Source organism: Montipora capricornis, chromosome 2 (genome assembly GCF_036669925.1).
Source record: "Montipora capricornis isolate CH-2021 chromosome 2, ASM3666992v2, whole genome shotgun sequence".
Lineage (NCBI taxonomy): Eukaryota > Metazoa > Cnidaria > Anthozoa > Scleractinia > Acroporidae > Montipora > Montipora capricornis.
Genome location: NC_090884.1, coordinates 58,389,163 through 58,413,824, shown reverse-complemented (window position 1 = coordinate 58,413,824; position 24,662 = coordinate 58,389,163). Strand labels below are relative to the sequence as shown.

The window sequence follows — 24,662 nt, the reverse complement described above, 5'->3', positions numbered from 1 at the left end:
CATTTTATTAATTCATCCTGCGTAAATAAAGTACCTTTTGCAAGCGAGCGAAGAGCTCACTTCAGTTCAGTCCAAACTTTTTGTCGACAATAAGCGCTGCCAAAGTTTTGTTAGATAACGATCGAATCTTTTGCTTTTAAGGAATTACGGAAACGCCGTAGCGGCTTCAGCTGACACGTAAATAATATTGAATTTCCCTTGATGGATATTGTCCAAGCAGTCCAGATTTTCATTTAAATTACAGGCTGTCATTCCCATAGAATTCACCTCAACCACTTACTTGATCGCGTATTATGCTTTGAAATGGAGAAATCACAATGATACTCGAGAAGCCGGTTCTTCGTTTTAAGTTCTTTTATTTCGCACTCCGCACATCATGACAAACACCTGAAAATTAAGCTTTTTCCGAATCCTGTTGGCTAAACGGCCATTACATCTATACAGTTAAAGAGATGGCGCATTGAAAGTTCTTTTTTCCTTTTCAATGTAAAACCCGAGACCCGATTCGCTCAGCTTCGACACACGATTCAAAACCTTCCACATCTTCCACCATTGCCTTTGTCACGCTAGAACTTAGGAGAAATATTTTGCTCCAGAATTTGTCACCTGTCAATCATTGTGACTGTGCCGCACCAATCAGAAGCCCCCGTTTGTGGGCGAACGGGTTTTTCAAAAATAGGGGGTCTTCCTGCAAGCGTTCCCTCAGTCTCTAGCCCCAACTTTCGCGCGGCCAGTTTGCAGAAAATCGTTTCGAAGTTCTTCTGTCGAACAGGAACGCTTGCTACCCAGGCTACTGTTTCGCCTATGTAGGTCTTCTTAGACAGTGTGCAGGTTATGCAATAGAGGACATTTGCGGAGATGCATGTAAAGTGGTTAGTGATTTTAACGGATCGATTTGGTCCTGAGATCTTAACCATGTTAAAAATAAAAGGACAAGTTTTGCATCGTGTACGTGTACATTGAAAGTTCCGGGTTGGTTTTCAGACGTAAATGCGCTCCTAACCAGAAAGTTACCAATGTTTTTGTCGCGTTTGAATGAAATAAGTGGTGGTAGAGGAAATATTTGTTTAGTTTCGGGATCATTGCAGAATTTTTTGAGAATGACATTCTTGACTGCAAGGTTTTGTGAATGGTAGGTGAGGGTGAATGGAATTCTGTTGGTTTCTTCGTTCTGTCAGGACGCTTGTAGTGCGGTGCTCGATCGATTTCTTGAGCACGATGTTTTCCTGTGGTGACAGCGGCGTCAGGGTAGCCACTTTTTTTGAAAAACTGGCACATTTCCTCGCACTTGCTGCTAAAGTCAGACTCGTCACTACAGAGGCGCCTTTGTCTAAGAAATTGAGAGAAAGTCATGGCGTTTTTTACGTGTTGTGGATGAGAGGTTGAATGCAGCGAGTAGTTATGGGAATCTATTGGTTTGTAGTGCACGCTTGTAGATAAACCGTTGCCGTTGACTGGAAGTTTAATGTCGAGGAAAGCAGGTCAGCGATGAAACGTTTGTAAAGATCAGGTTTTGGTCCGTTGTAGTTAGAGAAAAATTCATTTTCGATATAGCCTACGAAAACGTTGGCGTAGCTAGGTCCCATTTTGGTTCTCATTGCAGCACCTTCATACATCCCATTGCACTACCTTCGTACATCAAAGACAGCAGCCACGCACTTGGTATTTTCCGTACTTTCAATTTCTCAGGCGAAAACAAAATCATTTTCACTATGGACATAACATCTTTATAAACCGTAATCCCCAACAATAAAGGCCTCCAAGCACTCAAATATCTTTTCCTTTTGTATAAGTCAATTGATATCCATGTGTAATAACCAAAACGAATCCTAGCCTGACCCTAATTTTTGTCTATGCGTAATTTAGGCTCCCAAAAAAGTGTCTTCGATTTATCTGAGTGGCTACATAAAACCTAGGTAAAATGAGGATCACCAATTTAGCCTACGTAAAAACGGATTCAACCTGAGAACGGATTTTCCCGGCAACAGATATACCAGGGAGCGCGAAAGGGCCTGTAACCCTATTATTTGAAGTTCCAAGCCATTTTGAATATTGTTTGAAAACGAAACAAACAACAACAACAATTACATTAACAAAACAAATTCAAACGCAGTACAGTAATTTCAGTTAAACGAGAAGTCAAAACCGTAACTTAAACAAAATGGGCGGAGGTCAGTAGGTTACCATAGAAAAACAAGATGTGCTGTTAAAGGCCGACGAAAGTAAAAATTGGATATTGTTTGTTGCTTTTTTGTAGCTAAGGAAATGGCATCTTTCAGCTCTTCGGCGGGAACACTTGCACAACTGGCTAAGCCTGAGTACAGAAATTGGCTAGCTCTTGGTCATGCCTTAACAACAGAACTTCGTCATGGTCTCCAATCATTCATCAAGAGAGAAACAGAGACTTTTTATAAGAATGTCACTACAAGCTTGGCACATGTTGCACCTTGTACCTGTGGTTTTGTCGCGAAAAGAAGACCAAACCAGTATCACGACATGGTCACATGTGACTGGGCCAAAATTCTTCGAGCTTATCATGATAAATTCCAACCAAATTGGAAACAAAGCGATTCCAGCAAGTGGCTTGATCCTGCCTTGGGCCCGTGGGAGATGGCTAAACTCTACCTTCCTGATTTGGGAGGGCATGCCGTGACGAGCGCGGAAGACATGGACATCACTACTATGTTGAACCTTATATTCTGGTGCACACACTTTGCCGTTCCATCGCACTTGGTCAAGGATGTCCGAGAGATCCGTAATAAAAAGTGGGCACACGTTACCTCATTAGAATTGAGCGATGCTGACAAGCAAGTGGCTTTTGACGCAATTGAAAATCTTCTGAGGGATCCCAACTTAGCTCACGAACCTGATGCTCAGAACGCCCTCAAGGAAATTGTTAAACTAAAAAGTGTTTCGGACCTGCACAGCATGGAGGCAAAAGTGGTGGCGGACTTCAAAGAAATAATTCAAAAAGATCAACAGAGTATTAATGCCGAACTGGCAAATTTGTCCGAAGAATCTGACAGAACTAAAGAACTGCAAACTGAACTCAAACACGAACTAGAAATCATTAAGAAAGCATTGGAAAGAATGAATCCGAATCCTTTAAGGCATGCAGGTTACAATTTGTTGAATACAACGTTTCTCGTGCTTGGAGATGTATTTTGGAACCTGTCAGGAAACGTGAAAGGTGTAAAGAAGAAGCACGTTGTTTCATGGTTGATGTTATTGTTATTCTTCCTCTGTTACCTCCTTTTAGATGACTCTTCACTTAAGGACGGTAAGTGAAAAGAAGCAGACAGCGTGGATTTCAGAAAACCTTCAAAACCAGCTATTTCTATGATTTAATAGATTCGCTCAGCTCAGGAGCCCATGACTAGGAGCAAACAACTGCCACACTAAGCCTTTATCATAACCATCACAATTTTCTCAAATTTGATTGGTGAATTGACTGCTTTATTTTTCACTAATTATTGTGTAAGTGTAAGGTTGAAACCGGACAGTAGGCTATGATCGGATACCCCGAATCGGACAGTTACATCAGCCAATCATATTAAGTGCACTCAGCTTAATCCACCAATCACAGAATTTATCACAATAACCATAGTAACAACCACTTACCTTACCAAACTGGGGATTTTCCAAACTGGACAAATTTGCAATATAAGACAGTGAAAAAGGAAAAAAGGAATGCATTAATTTTGTTTTCTCGGAAATTGTAATGGCTATGATTAATTGGTAACAGGACTTCAAGTCGGTCGTCCAATTCGGTCTCTAATCATACTCGTAATTAAACAAATCGAACTCCCGCTATGCGGTCGTCCGATTTTGTTAATCAGTCGTATGATTACAGACCAAATTGGACTCCACTCAGTCCTATTGCCATTATATATCACGGCAGTTTTACCCACCGATCTATTTTTAGACTATCTTTCCCGCGAGAAACCAGTTAAAGGCAGTTCCGGTTCGGTGACGCTATAACGTCAAGTTAGTTTCTTGTGATTGGTCATCGCGCTCCTGTGGGAGTCTCATTCGCGGGGAATTCAATGTAAAAATACTGAATCGGTCTGTGAAAATGCCGTGACAGGAATATAGGGCTGTTTTTTGCTCCAAGTCATGAACTTCTGCTCAGCGTCATTGTAAACACTCCCAAGGCCAAGGGTCCCAAAAAGATTGGAAGATTTAAGCTTTTTCGCGATTTGTAGTGGTTGAATCAGATCTCGGAATGCTCTTTCAAATTTTAGTCCACATCGATTGAAGCCAATAGTTTTCTCTTTCATTGTGCAGTCTAATGTAAAACAGGAAAGAAAGTTTGCCTTGAGCATTCCTCGTCCTGTAGTCACGTGCTTCCAATTAGTTGAGGTCCCACTGTCACAACTGAGTTTCATTGGTGTTAGGCTGCTTTACGAAGGACCACTTCCTTAACCCAAATCTGGCGTTCCCAGCTTGTTAACTAAAAAGGTCTCGTTCGCATTCTGAAAGTACGTCTTACTAGAAACCAAATTATTATCACTTTGACAATACCAAGCGTCGTCACAAGCGTGGGAAGTTACTGTTTTAAAAGCAGTTCGATTGCAAGTGACATCTAAAGCGAAATATCGAAGTGTCAGAATAGTAGAATGTCATTTTTCACGAGGCCAATAGAAAGGTTTCCGTCTCGGAGGCGGAGCCAGTTTCATGAAAACAAAAACAACTTAATTTAACCCTTTAATTGTTTATCTAAATGTGCGGTTTCCATCAGGTTAATTGGTTAATAATATTTTAACTTGTATATTGGTCATTTCAAAGGCTGTACCATGCCGGTGTATGATGATCCATGGAAGCTGAAGTTCTTCGACTTCACAGATTTCATCAATTCTTCCAGAGCGGAGTTCATTGGACGTCAGTGGCTTTACCAAGAAATGGAAAGTGTTTTAGAGGGAACCGATAAACGAGGCGTTTTGATAACTGGAAATCCAGGTTCGGGTAAATCTGCTTTCTTAAGTCACTTACTCTGCTCCAAAACATCCAGCCCAGTTGTTCACAGCAGAATACTCGCACATCATTTTTGCATGCACTTCCACAAGAAAACTCTGGATGGAGCCACGTTTGTTCGAAACCTTGCGAACATGATTGCTTGGAAGCTCGGTGAATACCGTCAAAGAATTTTGACCGATTCGTTCGTCCGTAGAGCACTTTATCAGGAGTGCTCTCAAGACCCCGAGTGGTGCTTTGAGCTAGCAATCGTTAGACCTTTAAAACAGTTTCAACCGCAACCGAAAGCTCCGTGGTACATTGTGGTAGATGCTTTGGATGAATGTTTCAGTGATAAGGCTGATGTTGTCAATATTCTCAAATCTAAGGCTCGTCGACTTCCAAAGTGGTTGAAACTTATTGTTAGCTCTCGAAACATGAGCTCCATTGTCACAGGTCTAGAAGGCTTTCATAGGCTAGAGCTGCTATCAGACAGTAAAGAAAATCTTGAAGATATTGACACATATCTTACCCTTAAAGTGTTTTCGCTTAAGGATTCCATGGTGGAAAGGTTTAAAACTTGCTTTTCTATCCGGGATAATGACGCACCGACTCAGGTCCTTGTTTCCAACTTAGCTAAAAAGGGTCACGGTAACTTTCTGTATGTGAAGGTCATGCTCGACTTGTGGTTAACTTCGGCGGAACAGATAGATTTAGATTGGGAAACATTTCCCAAGTCACTTGAGAGCACATATCAGTTGTACTTTGAAAAAAAGTTTTCAACTCTCGAATCGTTTCGATCACTAAGAGAAATTTTCGAAGTCTTGGTTGCAGCGTATACGCCCCTTACCATTAGAGAAATGCACTATCTGTTCAGTCTCGAGAATCCAACCTTAGATCTGGAGTACGACTTCATGCCAAAACTTGAGCAGGTATCAATTTTCTTGTGGCATGGGTCAGAGGGAGACCTTCGAGTTCATCATGCTTCTTTATCTGAATGGCTTACCAGTGATACCAACAAAGGAAAGGTGTACTATGTTAAGAAACAAAATGGTCATAACCGCCTGGCAAAATACTACCTCAAAGCGGCAGCAAAAAGTATGTTACAGCCCTATGAAGCGTTTCATCTTACAAGTCATGTCGTAGAAGGAGGTTTGGATAATGTTCTGGTGAAGCAATTTCTTTCACTTCCTTCAGGAAACATTAACACTACTGAAAATTTGAGCCAAACAACGGCACTTCACTTCAGTGCTAGTTCACGTAATACCAATGTTACAAAGCTCTTATTGCAACACTTCTTCAACGTTGACTGTTTAGATAACAATGAACGTACGCCCTCCTTCATAGCTGCCACCGCCGGACAAGTTGGTAACTTGTTGGTTTTGTTTAATAGAGGAGCCAACCTTTACCGCACCACTGCGTACCTTGATGCTGAAACTGCGTCCCACTCTGTAGATCCAGTCAAGGAATGTAAAAGGAGAAAGTGTGGGTATTCCTTATTGCATACGGCCGCTCAAGAAGGCAACCTCGATGTTGTCAAATTTCTTCTTCAACAGAAAATCAGCATATCTAAAACATCTGGTTCCAACAATACTGCAATCCAGCTGGCAGCAGAAAATGGCCATCGCGACACCGTTGTGATGCTGAGGAAAGCTGGTGGCATTCCAGATGGCCTTTCATTGCATCATTCCGCTTCCAACGGGTACACACTTGTTGTGACGTATCTTTTAAAAGAGGGCGTAAAGGACACTTGTATCGAAGGTACTCCTCGCATTTTGTCTGTAAATGTGAACGACGAGGAATTGAATTCCACCAAAAAATACGTCCACGATATTTCTCATCTTCATTTCCGTGAAACCGCGCTTCATGCGGCTGTGAGGCGAGAACATCTGTCTGTAATCGAAGTATTGTTACGGGAAGACCAAAATGCTGTTAACTGCAAGAATTCTGCCGGCAGGAACCCTCAGCATGAGGCAGTGTATTTAAATAAATATAACTCCTTGAAGGCCTTATTGGAATCTGGAGCCAGTGCCTCCATCCCGTGCGGCTTTGAAACATCGTCACCCCTCGTACACCATGAAACACTTGTGCCTGAAACACCACAAGAAGACGGTTGTCCTTGTGGATTTACTCCTTTACATTTAGCTGGAAAGTATGGTCATCATAGTGTTGCCGAGCTTCTTGTAAAGTACGAAGCTGACATCAATATGGGGGACTGTAATGGAGCGACTCCTCTCCATATAGCTTCCTGTCATGGTATGTCGTCAATCCTGTTTCTTTTAGTGGAAAAAGGAGCGGATATCAACGCCAAAAGCCTAAATGGGTCCACGCCTCTTCATAGTGCAGCGGCGTGTTTTGCGAAAGGCGCTCTCCGTCCTTTGTTTGAACTTGGATGTGATCACCTAGCAACTGATAACGAAGGCATGTCAGCATTGCATTATTCTGTGAAAGACGCGAACGTTACTGGTCTCGGGTACTTCACTGATTTGTATGCAAACAACCCAATAGATTGGATCGTGAAAACTGCAAGTGACCCAAATCAAATAGATACCATGAACAAGATAAATCTAGAATATCCCTGGCTGGATTCATTGGTAGAGCTTATTAAAACGTCTGCTATCACAAAGCGTGGATCGATATTCTTTTTAGGGATGAAAGACAAAAGAAATGAAACTGTGTTTGACAAATTAGAAAGAAAAACCAATGCATCGTCCATTTTCATGGGAACTCATACAAATAGTGGTCTCTCTTTGGTAATATCTTTAACTCCGTTGGTTTTTGCTTACGATATCAGTCATAGGGAAGCAATAAAACGCGTCACTTTGCTTTTAGACAAGCCACAGTTTATTCCAAAGACTTTTACAAGAGTAATCACTAAAGCATTTACCACCATGTTCACGAGGATAAATTGCTCTGCTTTGGTAGATTTCGTTGGGATTAAAATGGTTCATACAGTGAACACTATATTGAAAGCGGGCGTAAATGTAAACTGTTATGATCATAAGTCAGGATTGACTCCATTGCTGGTGTACCTTCGTACCGGTGGTCGACACATGTCCAAGGTTCTCGTGAAACACAACGTAAACGTGAAAATCACTTGTGGAGATATCTTTGAAATGTCAGTGCTACACTTGGCTTCTTACCATAAACTACATTACTTGCATTACGTTTATCAGTTCTTTATGGGAGCTGACAACTGGGGAAGGTATTTGAAGACCGACAATGCAATTTTCGACTATTTTCTCCACGCATATGAAGAACGAAATAACAGCCAAGGAATCAAGGAAACGGTGCTAGTTGGAGATGGTCCGCTGACCAGAGCCATTCTATCATACCCAAGTGGAACAAAGGTCATCGATGAATGTTTCGATGATGAGGGTTTTAACGCATTTCACAGAGCAGCTCAGGGGGCAAATGTGGTCGCTATTCGGAAATTCATCTCCTGGGGAGCAAACCATTCTTTAGAATCGGAAAACGGATTTACTCCATTGTGGCTTTCCGTACTGTATGCGGTGAAATATAGACCTTATCTCAATTTGGAAAGAGTAAGTGTACTGACATCTCTTGAAGTGGAACTGGCGTCGCTGACAGCATCAGAGATATTGGATCACGGTCTACAAAACGAAACTTTTAATGTGGGTTGCAATGAAAGTCGCCCAGATTTAACTCTGTACCACGTGGCCGCTAGCCGGGGCATGTGGCAATTCATCGCACACTTGCTGTCCAGTAAGAGAGTTACAGGTATTGATGTAAATTGCGCGAACAAACATGGTATTACGCCCATGTATTTGGCAAAGTTCACGGGGGGAGACTCTTGCGAGGGCTATGGTCCATGGTGCAAAGTCGTCGACGTGATAAAGAGCTATGGTGGAACCCTCCAATACCCGACACTGGAAGCGGAATACTTTCTTATCTTCAATGTTTTTTTTGGAAAGAACCCAAGACCCCTATCCCTTGAGCTTAGTGACGAGGAAATAATGTCTCTTAGAGAGAAATGTGGGCGAGATGAATGTCAACATTATAAAACCAGCAACAGAGACCTTTTCAGGACATCTGATGAGGTCGATAAAGTTCATAATGATTACCAAAAGAAGGTGGAAAAATGTTCTAGGTTAAAAGAGGAATGTACTGTTGACATTAAGACAACTGAATTGCCTCATGTTACATTTGTGGTTTTTGTCCTTGGCCAAAAGCTAAGCATTAAGTTTATCTTCTTTAATATTCGAAATAGCTTCATAAATTTCCTGGACAGAGAGATAGCAAGACTGAAGGACCTTCTATACACTGCAACCCGACCTCGTGCAGAAATACCGTGCGTCGAGACAAAGCGCATTGTTGATGACATTTGTTCCAGATTCCATAAGGTAGATCTAGAGACTGCAGTTCACAGCTTCTATCGTGACTACAAACAAAGTTTAGATTTGCTCATTGAGCATTCGAACGAAGTTAAATCGTTCATGCCTCTGCAAGGAAGGCTCCCACGCGTTTTAGCGAAGATGAACTTTGCGTTGCACAGTTATGACTCCACGTTGAACTGCGACTGGCAAGCAATTGCGGCCAAGTACATACAGCTGAGTTTTCAAGTTCGTAACTTAAATTTTTGGCAACAATCCGTCCACGAAACATTAACTGTACCAAGTGTTTCAGATTTTGTGTCAGAGAGGATGCAAAAGGTCATTCTTGAGTCATCCGAAGAATCACGTCAACTCGTGTTGAAATTGACTTCAGGGGAGCCCACTGAAGAGTTTAACTATCTTCAAATCCTGCGAATTCGGAAACCACCTTTTTGGCATGAGACCTTTGATGGAAGAGGAAATTTTATATAAGGATCGCTGGCGGTTTAAGGATGGCTGTTTTGGGGGTGGGGGGTTGGCACAGTGGTGAGAGCACTCGCCTCCCACCAATGTGGCCCGGGTTCGATTCCTAGACTCGGCGTCATATGTGGGTTGAGTTTGTTGGTTCTCTACTCTGCACTGAGAGGTTTTTCTCCGGGTACTCCGGTTTTCCCCTCTCTTCAAAACCAACATTTGATTTGATGTGAGTTAATTTGTTAATTTCAGTTTATAGTGTCTCCAATTAGTGCTCCTAGAAAGACTAGACACTTAAATTAAGTTCCTTTCCTTTCGTTTTTATCTCACTGCAGCTTTAAAGGTACACTTATAAATGCGAATGACCAAAAACTCGTCTCTGACGAATTTGCACTTAATACAGTGTAACAAGTAAAGAACTGAGACCGTGTTGATTGTGTCAACGTCATGTTGTTGCTAGATCGACGCTAAATCGGCAATTTTAAAGCCAGGTAAGACGGGCCAAGAAAGTGGTAAAATTTGCACCAAAGACATGGAAACTGCAGCTCAAAACAGTTTTTCGGCTGGATGCATGCGTTTACTTTTCCCCAGATTAGAAAGTAAGATTTCGCTGCCTTGTACAACGCAGCCTAAGTACGATTCGAAATCTGTATCTCTTTCCTCAGAGGCAATCACGATTACCACTAAACTACGGATGCAGGGTCGTAACGAGGTATACGAGATCAGGGATCAAAGGCCTGAAAAGGGCCGGTGTCTGGAATCACAACGCTTGGGATCGGGATCAGCAGTATTTTTCATGTAAACAGGGATCAAAACTCTCATCATTTTTGGGATCAGGGATCAAAATTTTGGGTAAAAATATTGGATCAGTTACGAAAACATATACCTAATCGAGTCAGGATCTGAGTGAAATTTTTCCATTTTCTTTTCTGTGTCATGGAAATGGAAAAGTTGCGCAATAGGAATTTCCCTGTCACTCCCCTGCTAAGTAGTGTCGTTGTGCGTAGACGTCAACACTTGGAGATAAATTTTCATTTTCTCTCCCTAAATTATGCGCCGCTCATAACGTTTTCATTCCTGAGGGACTGCCATACCTTTGTCATGTTAAAAAGCTTGGAATAGTCATAACGTGATTACAATGATGAGAATTTATGTTTTGAGATGACGTTCTTGTTGCCGTTCTCGTCGTCGTTGCTAAAGCTTCCTAATGTTTCATTGCTGGAACCCGCGTTTTTTGGCGGGAAGTTGCATGAGGTGGAACGATGGAACCCAATCTTTTTTGCGTGGCCAGCGTACTGCATTTGACACGCGTTTTAGTAAAACGAGCAAACATTTGAAGACGACCAAAAACAAGCTACGTATTTTTTACCACTTCCAAAAAATAGATACCATGTCCAGTTCATCTCAATTGTGAAGTTGAACTTATTTGTTTGGTTTAGCCTATAAAATAGAGTCATGTACCGACAAACCTTTGAATTTCCCGCCATGTTGTCCTGATTACCCACTCAAGAGCGTGAACTGGTCTATGGTTAAGTGACATACTTCTTACAAAATGATAGTTGAGTAGCTTCTGCGGGGAAACTAGAATTTCTCAAAGTCCATTTTCCTCATGGATATTAGCATTTTTTGTTGGCATTTTAAATATTCGAGTATAAGTACTAGTAAACGTTTATTGTACTGTTGATTGCGCCTGATAACATGAAGGATTCGGGTTTTTCTGCGAGTTTATCTCGAAATTCTTTGTTCCTTGATGGTTTGAACAGAGAAACAACACCAACTGTCAAGCGGGATTTGCAGAAATAGCTTTGATTGTGGGGATAAAGTCTGACTTCGCAGGCAAAAATTCAGCTGAAGTTCTATTTTGTTTTCGTCGTCTTTCCTGAATCGCAACGTGCAGGTAATTTCCGGTGAAATCTGATTGGTTCCTTTTATAGCATGACACAGGAAAGCATTTCTCTTGACAGGTGGGCGGCAGACGACTCGTTGAGAAATTGTATCAGACGTACCTTTTCGTAGACTGCAAACAGTCTCTCTTTTGCTCTAGAATCGTTGAAACGAACGCGTACGTTGAACTTTAATGGCTGAAGCTGCAGGTCGCTAATACCGCGGGCGTTGGTTTAGAGTGAAAATAGCGGCTATTTTCACTCTAAACTCTCGAACTCTCGAGTACGATATAAGGCACGCAACAAAAGTGTGACAACGAGCAGTTACCCTTTTCTACTCTCATTTAATTAGTTTTGCACTGTTACATTTAATTAGGTTAAAGATTAAGTTAAGCAGTTCGAAAAGCACGCTCACTGTCTTTCATGGGCATTCAGGTATTGATCTTGATTAACTTTGAACTCCAAGTTCCACCGACTGTAGACAACATTCTTGACTTTCTTGATTTACTGGATTCTTTCCACTCACTGGATTTTCTGTGAACACAAACTCTTAGGGAAGACTTCATAATGAACTCTGAACTCTTTGTCTTCACCTCTTTTCGTCTATAGTCTCTTTCTTCTCTCCGGATGTAACAAGGTCAAAGGTTATATCTCCACCATAGCTATCGCAGTCGATTATAGCTTCATCACAGTATCGCATCCATGGCATAAGTTCAATCACAACCAGCCGAGGGTAAGCCCTCGGGCAAGAGAGTTTTTTTTCTATTATTTACAAGCTTGCTTTTATACTGTTACTCTAAGCATCCAGAGAATTCTGTTGCTATTTATAGTGTATTACAAGATTTACTATTTGTGGAAACTGCTGAGTCACATTAAAGAAATTTCTGGAATATTACAGATTGTAAGACAATTCTAGAAAAGTCTGGCACTGCGTGAAGGACAAACTAAAAGTAATTCTGATCCTCATAACAGTTTCAACGATTCTAGAGCTAAAGAAAGACTGCTCGCATTCTAACCTTTTCCCGCCTGTCTAACGAAAAGTACGCCTGATCGCAGGTTAACGCTGCCCCTGCGTCCTCCGCGTGTTACCCAGAATTCAGGCTAAGAAGGCCTGTTGAACAAAAATTTTGAGTCCTCCTTTGCATGAGTCGAACGAACGGCTGTCCGATTTCTAATTCGGAAGCTCAACCAATGAGGTATGGGAGACTAGCATGAGCTAAGTAATTAAACTACGGTTGTAGGTTCAGGTTACAACCGTACCTCTTTACTGCGCGGCGGGGACTAAATTGGGATCATCAGTCCCCTTCGCTCCTGATGCAACATTAGTCCTCCACTAGTGCTCGCCATCTGATTCTATTTTGAGGAGTGACTTTTATCTCACCCCACTAAGTCGACCACTAAGGTGACCCTGGGCATGATCATCAGTCCTTTTCGTTTCCGATCCTTATGGAAAATTGGTCGTCCACTAATGCTCGCTATCTCTAGTCTCTCAGAAGTTCTAACATCCTTGTGTGTTCCTTCAAGTGTGTCGGGATTTCCCTCTCTTACGTTTCTTCTGCGGCTTCCACTCGAGGACATGTTTTGGCCACATGTCCGGCCATCTGGTCTCCTCAGTGTGCGTGACCAATCCTGACCTTCCCCACGTTTGTTCTGTTATCTCCACCTCCCTCGGCCGCTGCCAATCCTTCCTTCACAGCTCGACGCGAGGACACTCGGGAAAACTGCGGGTTCTGCTTGCGGGAGATGAACTTCTGACCTAGTATCCGAGTATTTCCGAATTATCATTGAAAAATCAGCATCTCTTTTTTCAGTATCCGCAGTGAACCGTTTGCCTTCCTTGTTATGATTGCGACTACAACTGTGATAATGCCGTATTTCGACATTACTCCTGGTAGATTTGGTGGCTTAGCTCCCACGGCTCTTTGGTAGAGGAACTGAGCCATTAATTCGAAAGTCGTGTGGTCGATTCCTAAGAGAGGCACTCGGCCAGAGACGGCCTAAGAGAGGCCCCCCCCCCCAGTCTCGCATTTTTCAAAGATAATTAATCAACAATATTTGTAAACAACTTTAGAATATAAAGCAATGTATCGCGCTCTTTCCCAAATTGACGCTTGCTTAATTATCGCTGAAAAATGCATGGTTGCCCCCAATTTTCTTTTTGGATACCAAAAGTACTTGTTGAGGTCTGCTTTCTCTGCATAAACCGCGCAAAAATATCCCTGTATTAGTAAGCAGCACCTGTATAGGAAACCCGAGTATCTCGAGATGCACAGAACATTTGCGCAATAACAATAGTAAGCACCGTCCTTAAAGCTCCCCAAAAGGGATCGAAAACACCTGTACTTTTCCTCAAGCTATATTTTACGCATCTCAACACATGTCCTTAGTGTTTTTTATCATCTTGACGGTTTCTATATTCATACGTTTATCTATTCAGTGTCAATATTTCAACAAAGAACTGTATTTTGCACTCACCGGTACGTACTCGAAACTCGGACCCTCCATATCTGTAGTCCTGTCTCTTCGGTAATACACTAGAACTGCGACCATACTCAACCCAACACAGTTCTTTTCATTCTTACTTTTGTATAATAAGTCAATTTACATCCATGTGTAATAACCAAAACTAATCCTATCCTGACCCTAATTTTTTCTTTAGGCTGAATTTAGGCTCCAACAAAAGTTTCTTCAATTTATCTGAGTGCATAAAACCTAGGTAAAATGAGGATCACCAATTTGACCTACAATAGTAGACATATTTAGATGGAACACTTAGTGAATGGTCCAGAATCATCGTGTTACAAGATCGTAGCTTATACCACATCCCCCTCCCCCAATTCAATTTTTGTGTGAAAATTTTTCGGGCAACTGCTAGTAGTTGTGAAAATCAACATTGGAGTAGGGGGCAAACGGGGATGGGTGTTCCAACAAATGTGACGAGTATTGTAGGTGAAAAGGGATTCATCCTGAGAACGGATTTTACCGGCAACAGATATACCAAGAAGCGCTATAGGGCCTTTAACCCTATTATTTCAAGTTCCAAGCAATTTTGAATATTGTTTGAAACGAAACAAAAAAACAACAACAATTATATTAACAAAACAACACAAACGCAGTAAAGTAATTTCAGTTAAACGAGAAGCCAAAACCATAATTTAAACAAAATGGGCGGAGGTCAGTAGGTTACAATAGAAAATCAAGATGTGCTGTTAAAGGTAGACGCAAGTAAGAATTGAATATTGTTTATTGCTTTTTTGTAGTTAATTAAGGAAATGACATCTTCCAGCTCCTCGGCGGGAACGCTTGCCCAACTGGTTAAGCCTGAGTACAGAAATTGGCTTGCCCTTGGTCATGCCTTAACAACAGAACTTCGCCATGGTCTCCAATCATTCATCAAGAGAGAAATAGAGACTTTTTATAAGAATGTCACTACAAGCTTGGCACATGTTGTTGCACCTTGCACCTGTGGCTTTGTCGCGAAGAGAAGACCAAACCAGTATCACGACATGGTGAAATGTGACTGGGCCAAAACTCTTCAAGCTTATCATGACAAAAACAAACCAAATTGGAAGCAAAGTGATTCTAGCAAATGGCTTGATCCTGCCTTGGGCCCTTGGGAGATTGCTAAACTCTACCTTCCTGATTTGGGAGGGCATGCCGTGACGAGCGAAGAAGACATGGACATCACTTCTATGTTGAACCTTATATTCTGGTGCACACACTTCGCCGTTCCACCGCATTTGGTCCAGGATGTCCGAGAGATCCGTAATAAAAAGTGGGCACACGCGACCTCACTAGAATTGAGCGATGCTGACAAGAAAATGGCTTTTAACGCAATTGAAAATCTTCTGAGGGATCCCAACTTAGCCCACGAGCCTGATGCTCAGAACGCCCTCAAGGAAATTGTTAAACTCAAAAGTGTTTCGGACCTGCACAGCATGGAGGCAAAAGTGTTAGCGGAATTCAAAGAACTGCAAACTGAACTCAAACACGAACAAGAAATCATTAAGAAAGAATTGGAAAGAATGAATCCGAATCCTTTGAGGCATATAGCCGATATTTTGTTGAATACAACGTTTCTCGTGCTTGGAGATGTATTTTGGAACCTATCAGGAAACGTGAAAGGTGTAAGGAAGAAAAACGTTGTTAGATGGTTGATGTTATTGCTGCTTTTCCACTGTTACCTCGTTTTAGATGACTCTTCGCTTAAGGACGGTAAGTGAAAAACCCATATAGTAAAACGTCAGTAAACTCTTACTGTTCAAAGTGTGAAACCGACTATACACCGATTTAAGGAAACCCAGGGTTTGTCCTTGAAAACCTATGAATTTTGAGAGTAAATTTTCAAGACCTTAAAAGTCCTTGAAAATTTCTGCTCTTCTTTCCTGGTCCTTGAAAGTCCTTGTATTTTTTCTGACCCGCATTTTTGATCTTTGAAAACTTCAGTAGAAATAATCAGGTACTCAAGTCATGTCACACAAACGCGACGAACTGTGGGGTCGAGAATGGTTACCAGTGCCTTTGCATTATTTTTACGAATGCACGTTATGGAAAATGAGCAAGAATTGTACTGTCAGACTATTTCCATGGGTAAATTCTTCGACTTAAAAAAGAGGTCCTTGAAATTTTCAAATATGGCCCTTGAAAAGTCCTTGAAAATTTGGTCTGAAAAAGTGTACGAACCCTGGAAACCATCAAGTTCAGCTATTTCTCTGATTTCATAGATTGGCTCAGATCCATTGCAAACAATCGCAAAGGCCCTGAAAGATTGGAAGATTTAGGCTTTTTCGCCGTTTACATGGTTTGAATCAGATCACGGGATGCTCTTTCAAATTTTAGTCCGCAGCGATTTAAGCCAATAGTTTCCTCTTTCCTGTGGCCGGCATTCATTATTTGGTTCAGTTTCCTTGCGAAACGGGGAAGAACCTTTGCCCTGAACATTCCTCCTCTTTTAGTCACGTACCCCCTGTCCAGTTAGGTGAGGTCGCATCGTCACTACTTACAACTGTGGAGCATCAGGCTGTGCTAGGAAGGACCCGTTTCTTACTGTCTTACTTGATACCAAATTATTGTCACTTTGAAATACAAAGACAACACGTTTTAACAGCGTCGTCACGAACATGGGACGACTCTGTTTTAATAGCATTGTCGATTGAAAGTGACACCTAAGCAACATCTTATCTGAGCATAGCCAGCCCAAGTTCGCGTCACTAGAGAGCGTGTAATAAGTAACTACTAGTGGGATGATGAGTGCAAGCGGTATTGGGTTACAGGCAGCCGTTGAGAATTTAAAAGTGTTATAAGACTTTGTATGGGAAATCAAATCCCGTAGATTATGAAGCCTAAAAAAACGCTCAATTTAACGTTCATTCAATAAGATGAATAAGACTGACTCACCTCTGGTGTATTCTTGTGCGTTTTGGTGCTTATTTTACCGTTTCGGGCATTCCGTGAAATCACTGTCATAAGACGTAGTCAAGGCTGATGATTTTAAAAATGGTCACGGATCTTGGGTCCGAGGTGAAATAAACTCCACCCGATGAGGTACAGTCATTTCATGTACAACACTTACCCCATCCCCACAGCGTCGCTCGTAACAATGGAGCTGTTCGAGAAGCCGCTGTGGGGATGGGGTAAGTGTTGTACATGAAATGACTGTACGTCATCGGGTGGAGTTAATTTGACCTCCCTCGGACCCAAGCTCCGTGACCATTTTTAAAATCATCAGCTTTTAAAATGATCAGCTATCGTGGAATCGGAAGCAGAAAATGCTCATTTCCAGCCAAGCGCGTGGGGATTTTTGACGACGAAACATTCACAAAGGTTCGAAAATGATGGGGCTTTAGCTTTGCGTGAAAAAATCGCGGCTGGGATGGATTTTCGAGGCGCAAACCGCCTCTGAGCTGACTACGCGAGCTTATGGTCAAAATGTTAGTGTGCTGCCTTGACTACGTCTTATGACAGTGATTTCACGGAATGCCCGAAACGGTAAAATAAGCACCAAAACGCACAAGAATATACCAGAGGTGAGTCAGTTTTATTCATTTTACTGAATGAACGTTAAATTGAGCGTTTTTTTAGGCTTCATAATCGACGGTATTTGATTTCCCATGCAGAGTCTTATAACGCGTTTAAATTCTCAACGGCTGCCTGTAATCCAATACTGCTTGCACTCAAAGGTCATCTTCCCACTAGTAATTAATTATTACACGCTCTCTAGTGACGCGAACTTGGGCTGCCAATCTAAGTAACGAACGAAATGATTTGTGAAATGAATCATATATTTAACTGCAGATATGAAATCAAAAGAAGCTATGATCCTCGCATTTATGAACGCAATTTTAGCAATTGCGTAGAGTAGCCTGAAAAATTCACGCCCTCAACGGTGTTTGTACCCGTGACACAACTGCGAGGATCATAGCTTCACTTGATCTTATCTAAGTGTCACAATGGAAGAATCTCATTTTGCATGAAGGCCAGTTGCAAAAAGGTTTCTGTCACGAAGGCGAAGCAGTTACATAAAGAAATAACTTAATTTAACCTTAAATTCTTTACCTAAATGTGCGTTTCTAACAGCTTAATTGGTTAATATTCATTTAACTTTTGTTTTGGTCGTTTCAAAGGCTGTACCATGTCGATGTATGATGATCCATGGAACCTGAAGTTCTTCGACTTTACAGATTTCATCAAGTCATCCAGAGCGGAGTTCACTGGACGTCAGTGGCTTTACCAAGAAATGGAAAGTGTTTTAGAGGGCACCGACGCACGAGGTGTTTTTATAACTGGAACTCCAGGTTCGGGTAAATCTGCTTTTTTAAGTCACTTGCTCTGCTCTAAAACATCCAGCCCAGTTGTTCACAGCAGAATACTTGCACATCATTTTTGCATGCATTTCGACAAGAAAACTCAGGATGGAGTCACGTTTGTTCGAAACTTGGCGAACATGATCGCTGGGAAACTCGTTGAATACCGTCAAAGAATTTTGGGCGATTCGTTTGTCCGTAGAGTACTTTATCAGGAGTGTTCTCAAGACTCCGAGTGGTGCTTTGAGCACGCAATCGTTGGACCTTTAAAACAGTTTCAACCGCAACCGAAAGCTCTGTGGTATATTGTGGTAGATGCTTTGGATGAATGTTTCAGTGACAAGGCAGATGTTGTGAATATTCTCAAATCTAAGGCTCGTTTACTTCCAAAGTGGTTGAAACTTATTGTTAGCTCTCGCAACATGAGCTCTATTGTTGCAAGTCTAGAGGGCTTTCATAGGCTAGAGCTGCGATCCGACAGTAAAGAAAATCTTGAAGATATTGACACATATCTTACCCTTAAAGTGTTTTCGCTGACTGAGTCCTTGGTGGAAAGGTTTAAAACTTCCTTTTCTATCTCTGATAATGATGCACCGTCTCAGGTCCTTGTTTCCAATCTTGCTAAAAAGGCTCACGGTAACTTTCTGTATGTTAAGCTCATGCTCAAGTTGTGGCTAACTTCAGCGGAAAAGACAGATTGGAAAACATTTCCCAAGTCACTTGAGAGCACATATCAGTTGTACTTTGAAAGAAAGTTTTCAACTTTGGAATCGTTTCACTCACTGAGAGAGATTTTAGAAGTCTTGGTTGCAGCGTACACACCCCTTACCATTCAAGAAATGCACTCTCTGTTCAGGCTCGAGAATCCAACCTTAGATCTGGAGTACGACTTCATGCCAAAACTTGACAAGGTATCCATCTTCTTGTTGCATGGGTCAGAGGGAGGCCTTAGAATTCATCATGCTTCTTTATCTGAATGGCTTACCAGTGATACCAACAAAGGAAAGGTGTACTATGTTAAGAAGAAAAATGGTCATAACCGCCTGGCAAAATATTACCTCAAAGTGGCAGCAGGAAGTATGTTAAATCCCTATGAAGCGTTTCATCTTGCAAGTCACGTCGTAGAAGGAGGTTTGGATAAAGTTCTGGCGAAGCAATTTCTTTCACTGCCTTCAGGAAACATTAACTCCACTGAAAATTGGAGCCAAACAACGGCACTTCACCTCAGTGCCACTTCATGTAATACCAATATTACAAAACTCTTGTTGCAACACTTCTTCAACGTTGACTGTTTAGATAACAATGAACGTACGCCTTCCTTCATAGCTGCCACCGCCGGACAAGTTGGTAACTTGTTGGCTCTATTTGATAGAGGAGCGAACCTTCACCACACAACTGCATACCTTGATGCTGAAATTGCTTCTCACTCTGTAGATCCAGTCAAGGAATGTAAAAGGAGGAAGTGTGGCTATTCCTTACTGCATACGGCCGCTCAAGAAGGCAACCTCGGTGTTGTCAAATTTCTTCTTCAACACAACATCAGCATCTCTAAAACATCTGGTTCTAACAATACTGCAATCCAGCTGGCAGCAGAAAATGGCCATCGCGACACTGTTGTGATGCTCAGGAATGCTGGTGGTATTCCAGATGGCCTTTCATTGCATCATTCCGCTTCCAACGGGCACACACTTGTTGTGACGTATCTTTTAAATGAGGGCGTAAAGGACACTTGTTTCCAAGGTACTCCTCGCCTTTTTCCTGTAACTGTGGACGAGGAGGATTTGAATGCCATTAAAATATACGTCCACGATAATTCTCATCTTCATTCCCGTGAAACCGCACTTCATGCGGCAGTGAGGCGAGGACATGTTTCTGTAATCGAAGTATTGTTACGGGAAGAGCAAAATGCTATTAGCTGCAAGAATTCTGCAGGCAGGAACCCTCAACATGAGGCAGTGTATTTACATAAATATAACTCCTTGAAAGCCTTGTTGGAATCTGGGGCCAGTGCCTCCATCCAATGTAACTTTGGAATATCGTCACCCCTTCTGCACCATCAAACTATTGCGCCTGAGACACCACAAGAAGACGGTTGTCCTTGTGGATTTACTCCCTTACATTTTGCTGGAAAGTATGGTTACCAGAGTGTTGCCGAACTTCTGGTAAAGTACGGAGCTGACCTCAATATGGGGGACTGTAATGGATCTACACCTCTTCACATAGCTTCGTGTCACGGTATGTCAGCAATCCTGTTTCTCTTAGTGGAAAAAGGAGCAGATATCAATGCCAAAAGCCGAAATGGGTCCACACCTCTTCATAGTGCAGCGGCGTGTTTTGCAAAAGGTGCTTTCCGCCCTTTGTTTAAACTTGGATGCAATCACTTAGCTATTGATAATGAAGGCATGTCAGCATTGCATTATTCTGTGAAAGACGCGAATGTTAGTGGATTAGGGTACTTCGCTGATTGGTATGTAAACAACCCAAAAGATTGGATTGAGAAAGCTCCAAGTCGTGCACCAAATCAAATTATGGATGCCATGAACAAGACAAATATACAATATCCCTGGATTGACTCATTGGTAGAGCTTATAAAAACGTGTGATGTCACAAAGGATAGATCGATATCCTTTTTATGGATGAAAGATAGACGTAATGAAACGTTTTTTGACAAATTAGAAGGAAAAACCAATGCATCGTCCACTTTCCTGGGAACTAATACGCGTAGTGTTTTCTCTTTGGTATTATCTTTAAGCCCGGTGGTTTTTGCTCTGGATATTACTTTGAGTGAAGCAATTATAAAACGTGTCACCTCACCTTTAAATGAGCCATCTTTAACTCCAAAGCCTTTTGAAAGAGTAATCACGAAAACGTTAACATCCATGTTCACGAAATTAAATTGCTCAGCTTTGGTAAGTGCTGTTGGGCATAGAATGGTTCACTTGGTGAACGCTATGTTGAAAGCGGGCTTAAATGTAAACTGTTATGATTCTAAGTCAGGATTAACTCCATTGCTGGTGTATCTTCGTACCGGTGGGCGGCACATGTCCAAGGTTCTCGTGAAACACAACGTACGCGTGGAAATAATCTGCGGAGATCCCTTTGCAATGTCAGTGCTCCACCTGGCTTCATATCATAAGCTACATTACTTACATTACGTTTATCAGTTCTTTATGGGTGCAAACAACTGGGAGAGGTATTTGAAAACAGACAATGCAATTTTTGACTATTTTCTCGACATATATGAAGAACGAAATAACAGCCAAGGAATCGAGGAAACGGTACGAATTGGAGATGGTCCATTGACTGTGGCGATTCTATCACACCCAAGTGGAACTGAGGTCATCGATGAATGTTTCGATGAAGAGGGTTTTAACGCCTTTCACAGAGCCGCTCAGGGGGCAAATGTTGTCGCTATTCGGAAATTCATCTCCTGGGGAGCAAACTATTCTTTAGAATCGGAAAACGGATTTACTCCATTGTGGCTTTCCGTACTGTATGCTGTGAAGTACAGACCTTATCTAAATTTTGAAAGAGTGAGTGTACTGACATCTCTTGAAGTGGAACTGGCGTCACTGACAGCATCAGAGATATTGGAGCATGGTCTAAAAAATGAAATTTTTTATGTGGGTTGCAATGAAAGTCGTTCGGATCTGACTCTGTACCACGTGGCAGCTATCCGGGGCATGTGGCAATTCATCGCACACTTGCTTTCGAGTGAGAGAGTTACAGGTATTCATGTAAATTGCCCGAACAAACATGGTATTACGCCCATGTATTTGGCAAAGTTCATGGGAGGGGACTCATGTGAGGGCTACGGTCCATGGTGCAAAGTCGTCGACGTGATAAAGAGGTATGGTGGAACTCTCCAATATCCGACACTGGAAGCGGAATACTTTCTTATCACCAATGTTTTTTTTGGAAAGAACCCAAGTCCTTTGTCCCTTGAGCTCAGTGACGATGAAATAATGTCTTTGCGAGAGAAATGTGGACAAGAGGAATGTCGACAGTATAAAACAAGCAACGGAGACCTCTTTCGGACCTGTGACGAGGTCGATAAAGTTCACAATGATTACCAAAAGAAGGTGAAAAAATGTTCTGATTGCAGAGAAGAATGTCCTCTTGAAATTAAAACGACTGAGTTGCCTCATATCTCGTTTGTGGTTTTTGTCCTTGGTAAAAAGCTGAGAATTAAATTTACCTTCTTAAATGTTCGAAATAACTTCATAAATTTCCTGGACAACGAGATAGCAAGATTGAAGGACCTTCTACACTCTGCAACTCGACCTCGTGCAGAAATACCGTGCAAAAATACAGAGCACATTGTTGATGACCTCTGTTCTAAATTCAATAGGATAGATCTAGAGACTGCAGCTCACAACTACTATCGTGACTACAAACAAAGTTTAGATTTGCTCATTGAGCACTCGGACGAGGTTAAATCGTTCATGCCCCTGCAAGGAAGGCTACCACGCGTTTTAACGAAGATGAACTTTGCATTGCACAATTACGACTCCAAGTTGAACTGCGACTGGCAAGCAATTGCGGCCAAGTACATACAGCTGAGTTTTCAAGTTCGTAACTTAAATTTTTGGCGACAATCAGTCCACGAAACATTAACTGTACCGAGTGTTTCGGATTTTGTGTCAGAGAGGATGAAAAACGTTATTCTTCAATCATCTGAAGAATCACTTCAGCTCGTATTAAAATTGACTTCAAAGGAACCTTTTCAAGAGTTTAACTATCTTCAAATCCTGCAAACTCGAAAACCACCTTTTTGGTATGAGACCTTCGATGGAATAGGAAATTTTAGATAAGGGTGCGACTGTATATCTCGCTGTAACTTTATTGGTACACTTAGACCAAAAACTTGTCCCTGGCAAATTTGCACCATGGTTAGTAGAGGGGACCTCCACTAATTATGTTTGCACATAGTACAGTGTAACCGTTACACTGTACTATGTGCAAACATAGTTAGCAGAGGTCCATTTTGAACCGGAAACTCGCAGACGAAAATACCAGAGCAAGTTCAATGTCACGTTGTCTCTAGCACGACGCTAAATCTACGGTTTTAAATTTTTGCAAGACACTCAAGAAAAATGGAAAAACTTGAATCAAAGACATGGAACTGCTCAGAATAGTTTTGTGATTGGTCGCCTGCAAGGGGTAATTTTTCCCATATCAGAAACTCAACACAGTAATCGCAAACAGGAATAAATAAACTAATCGGTATCGTGGTCAAGCGGGCATCTCTCCCTTTTTCGTTGCAATGTATCGTAGATTCATTAATTACAAATCAGTAGTTTCCCAGGCAATCAACGTAGTCGAATGAGGGAAGGAATGTTTTAAGCAAAAGACGATTTTCAAGTCAGCTTGGAAGAGATCAGCTGAGCTGGTGTAGCATTGGATTGAAGTTAATTCAGTTCTAAAAAAATTATCTCTTTGCCCCCAGTTTTCCTAAAAGACCGTGAGATGAAAAAAGAGTGTCAATGTCGAATGGATCTGAGATACAATTTTAAAACCTTTCAAGCGGACTATATGGACTCAGTTTCACGACAGTGCAATTAGTTTCCTGTGGACACAAGGGGATTGCAAGGACTTGTACAGTGTCTACTGGTTTGAAATATTCTTATCTCTTTTTGGTCTGCCGTCGAATGCATTTCCGTATTTTGGGTCGGTCGTCCGAGTGAAAAAAAAAAGAAAGTGTCTAAAAAATAACCAGTTTCAAGCTCCAAAACGTTTCGAGTGGCATGGGGCAGAAACGGTTAGAAACTGAGTAAGTGTTAACACATGCATTGTCCTCTCAGGCAGATAGAGAATGCCTTTCCTGTGGGGTTAAGTTTACTCTGGGGTTGAAGTTGAAGCTGAAAAACTGTCACGGAAAAAACTAATGTTTATATTTCAGATTACAAGTTTAAAAATGTTTTACTAAGTCATTATCTTCCTCCTAAATATATTTTTCTATCTGTCGGTCGGAAGACAGGTTAACATAGGAAAAAAGGGGCACGGCGTAAAGCGTTCAAATGAAATAACTCGATATTTTACGTAGGCAATCACTCAATCAGGAAGGTAAAACTTAGTTGCTCTTAAGTCTTACTTAATACCTTAATTAAAGGAAAGAGAGAGGTTTGGAGGGTATTATTAATTTTGTATATACCGAGTAGCTTTTAAACTGACAAAGGTAGGCTATAAAGTAATTAAATTATGCTGTTTACGGA

At 41.6% G+C, this 24,662-nt stretch overlaps 1 protein-coding gene across 2 annotated transcripts in view; it reads left to right on the top strand.

Moving 5' to 3' along the window:
• Positions 1-23,520, top strand: part of LOC138028916 (uncharacterized) — a 35,323-nt gene extending 11,803 nt beyond the window's left edge. Inside the window, exons 2-3 of one of the 2 annotated variants that reach the window (XM_068876569.1) lie at positions 14,905-15,859; positions 18,268-23,520. In XM_068876569.1, the coding sequence (XP_068732670.1) occupies positions 14,917-15,859; positions 18,268-23,261 (5,937 nt within the window). In that variant the 5' untranslated portion in view covers positions 14,905-14,916 and the 3' untranslated portion in view covers positions 23,262-23,520. Of the gene's footprint in view, positions 1-2,257; positions 3,281-4,788; positions 10,192-14,904; positions 15,860-18,267 lie in introns of those variants that run through there. The other variant, XM_068876561.1, reaches the window with a different exon arrangement.
• The last annotated feature ends 1,142 nt before the right edge of the window (positions 23,521-24,662 follow it).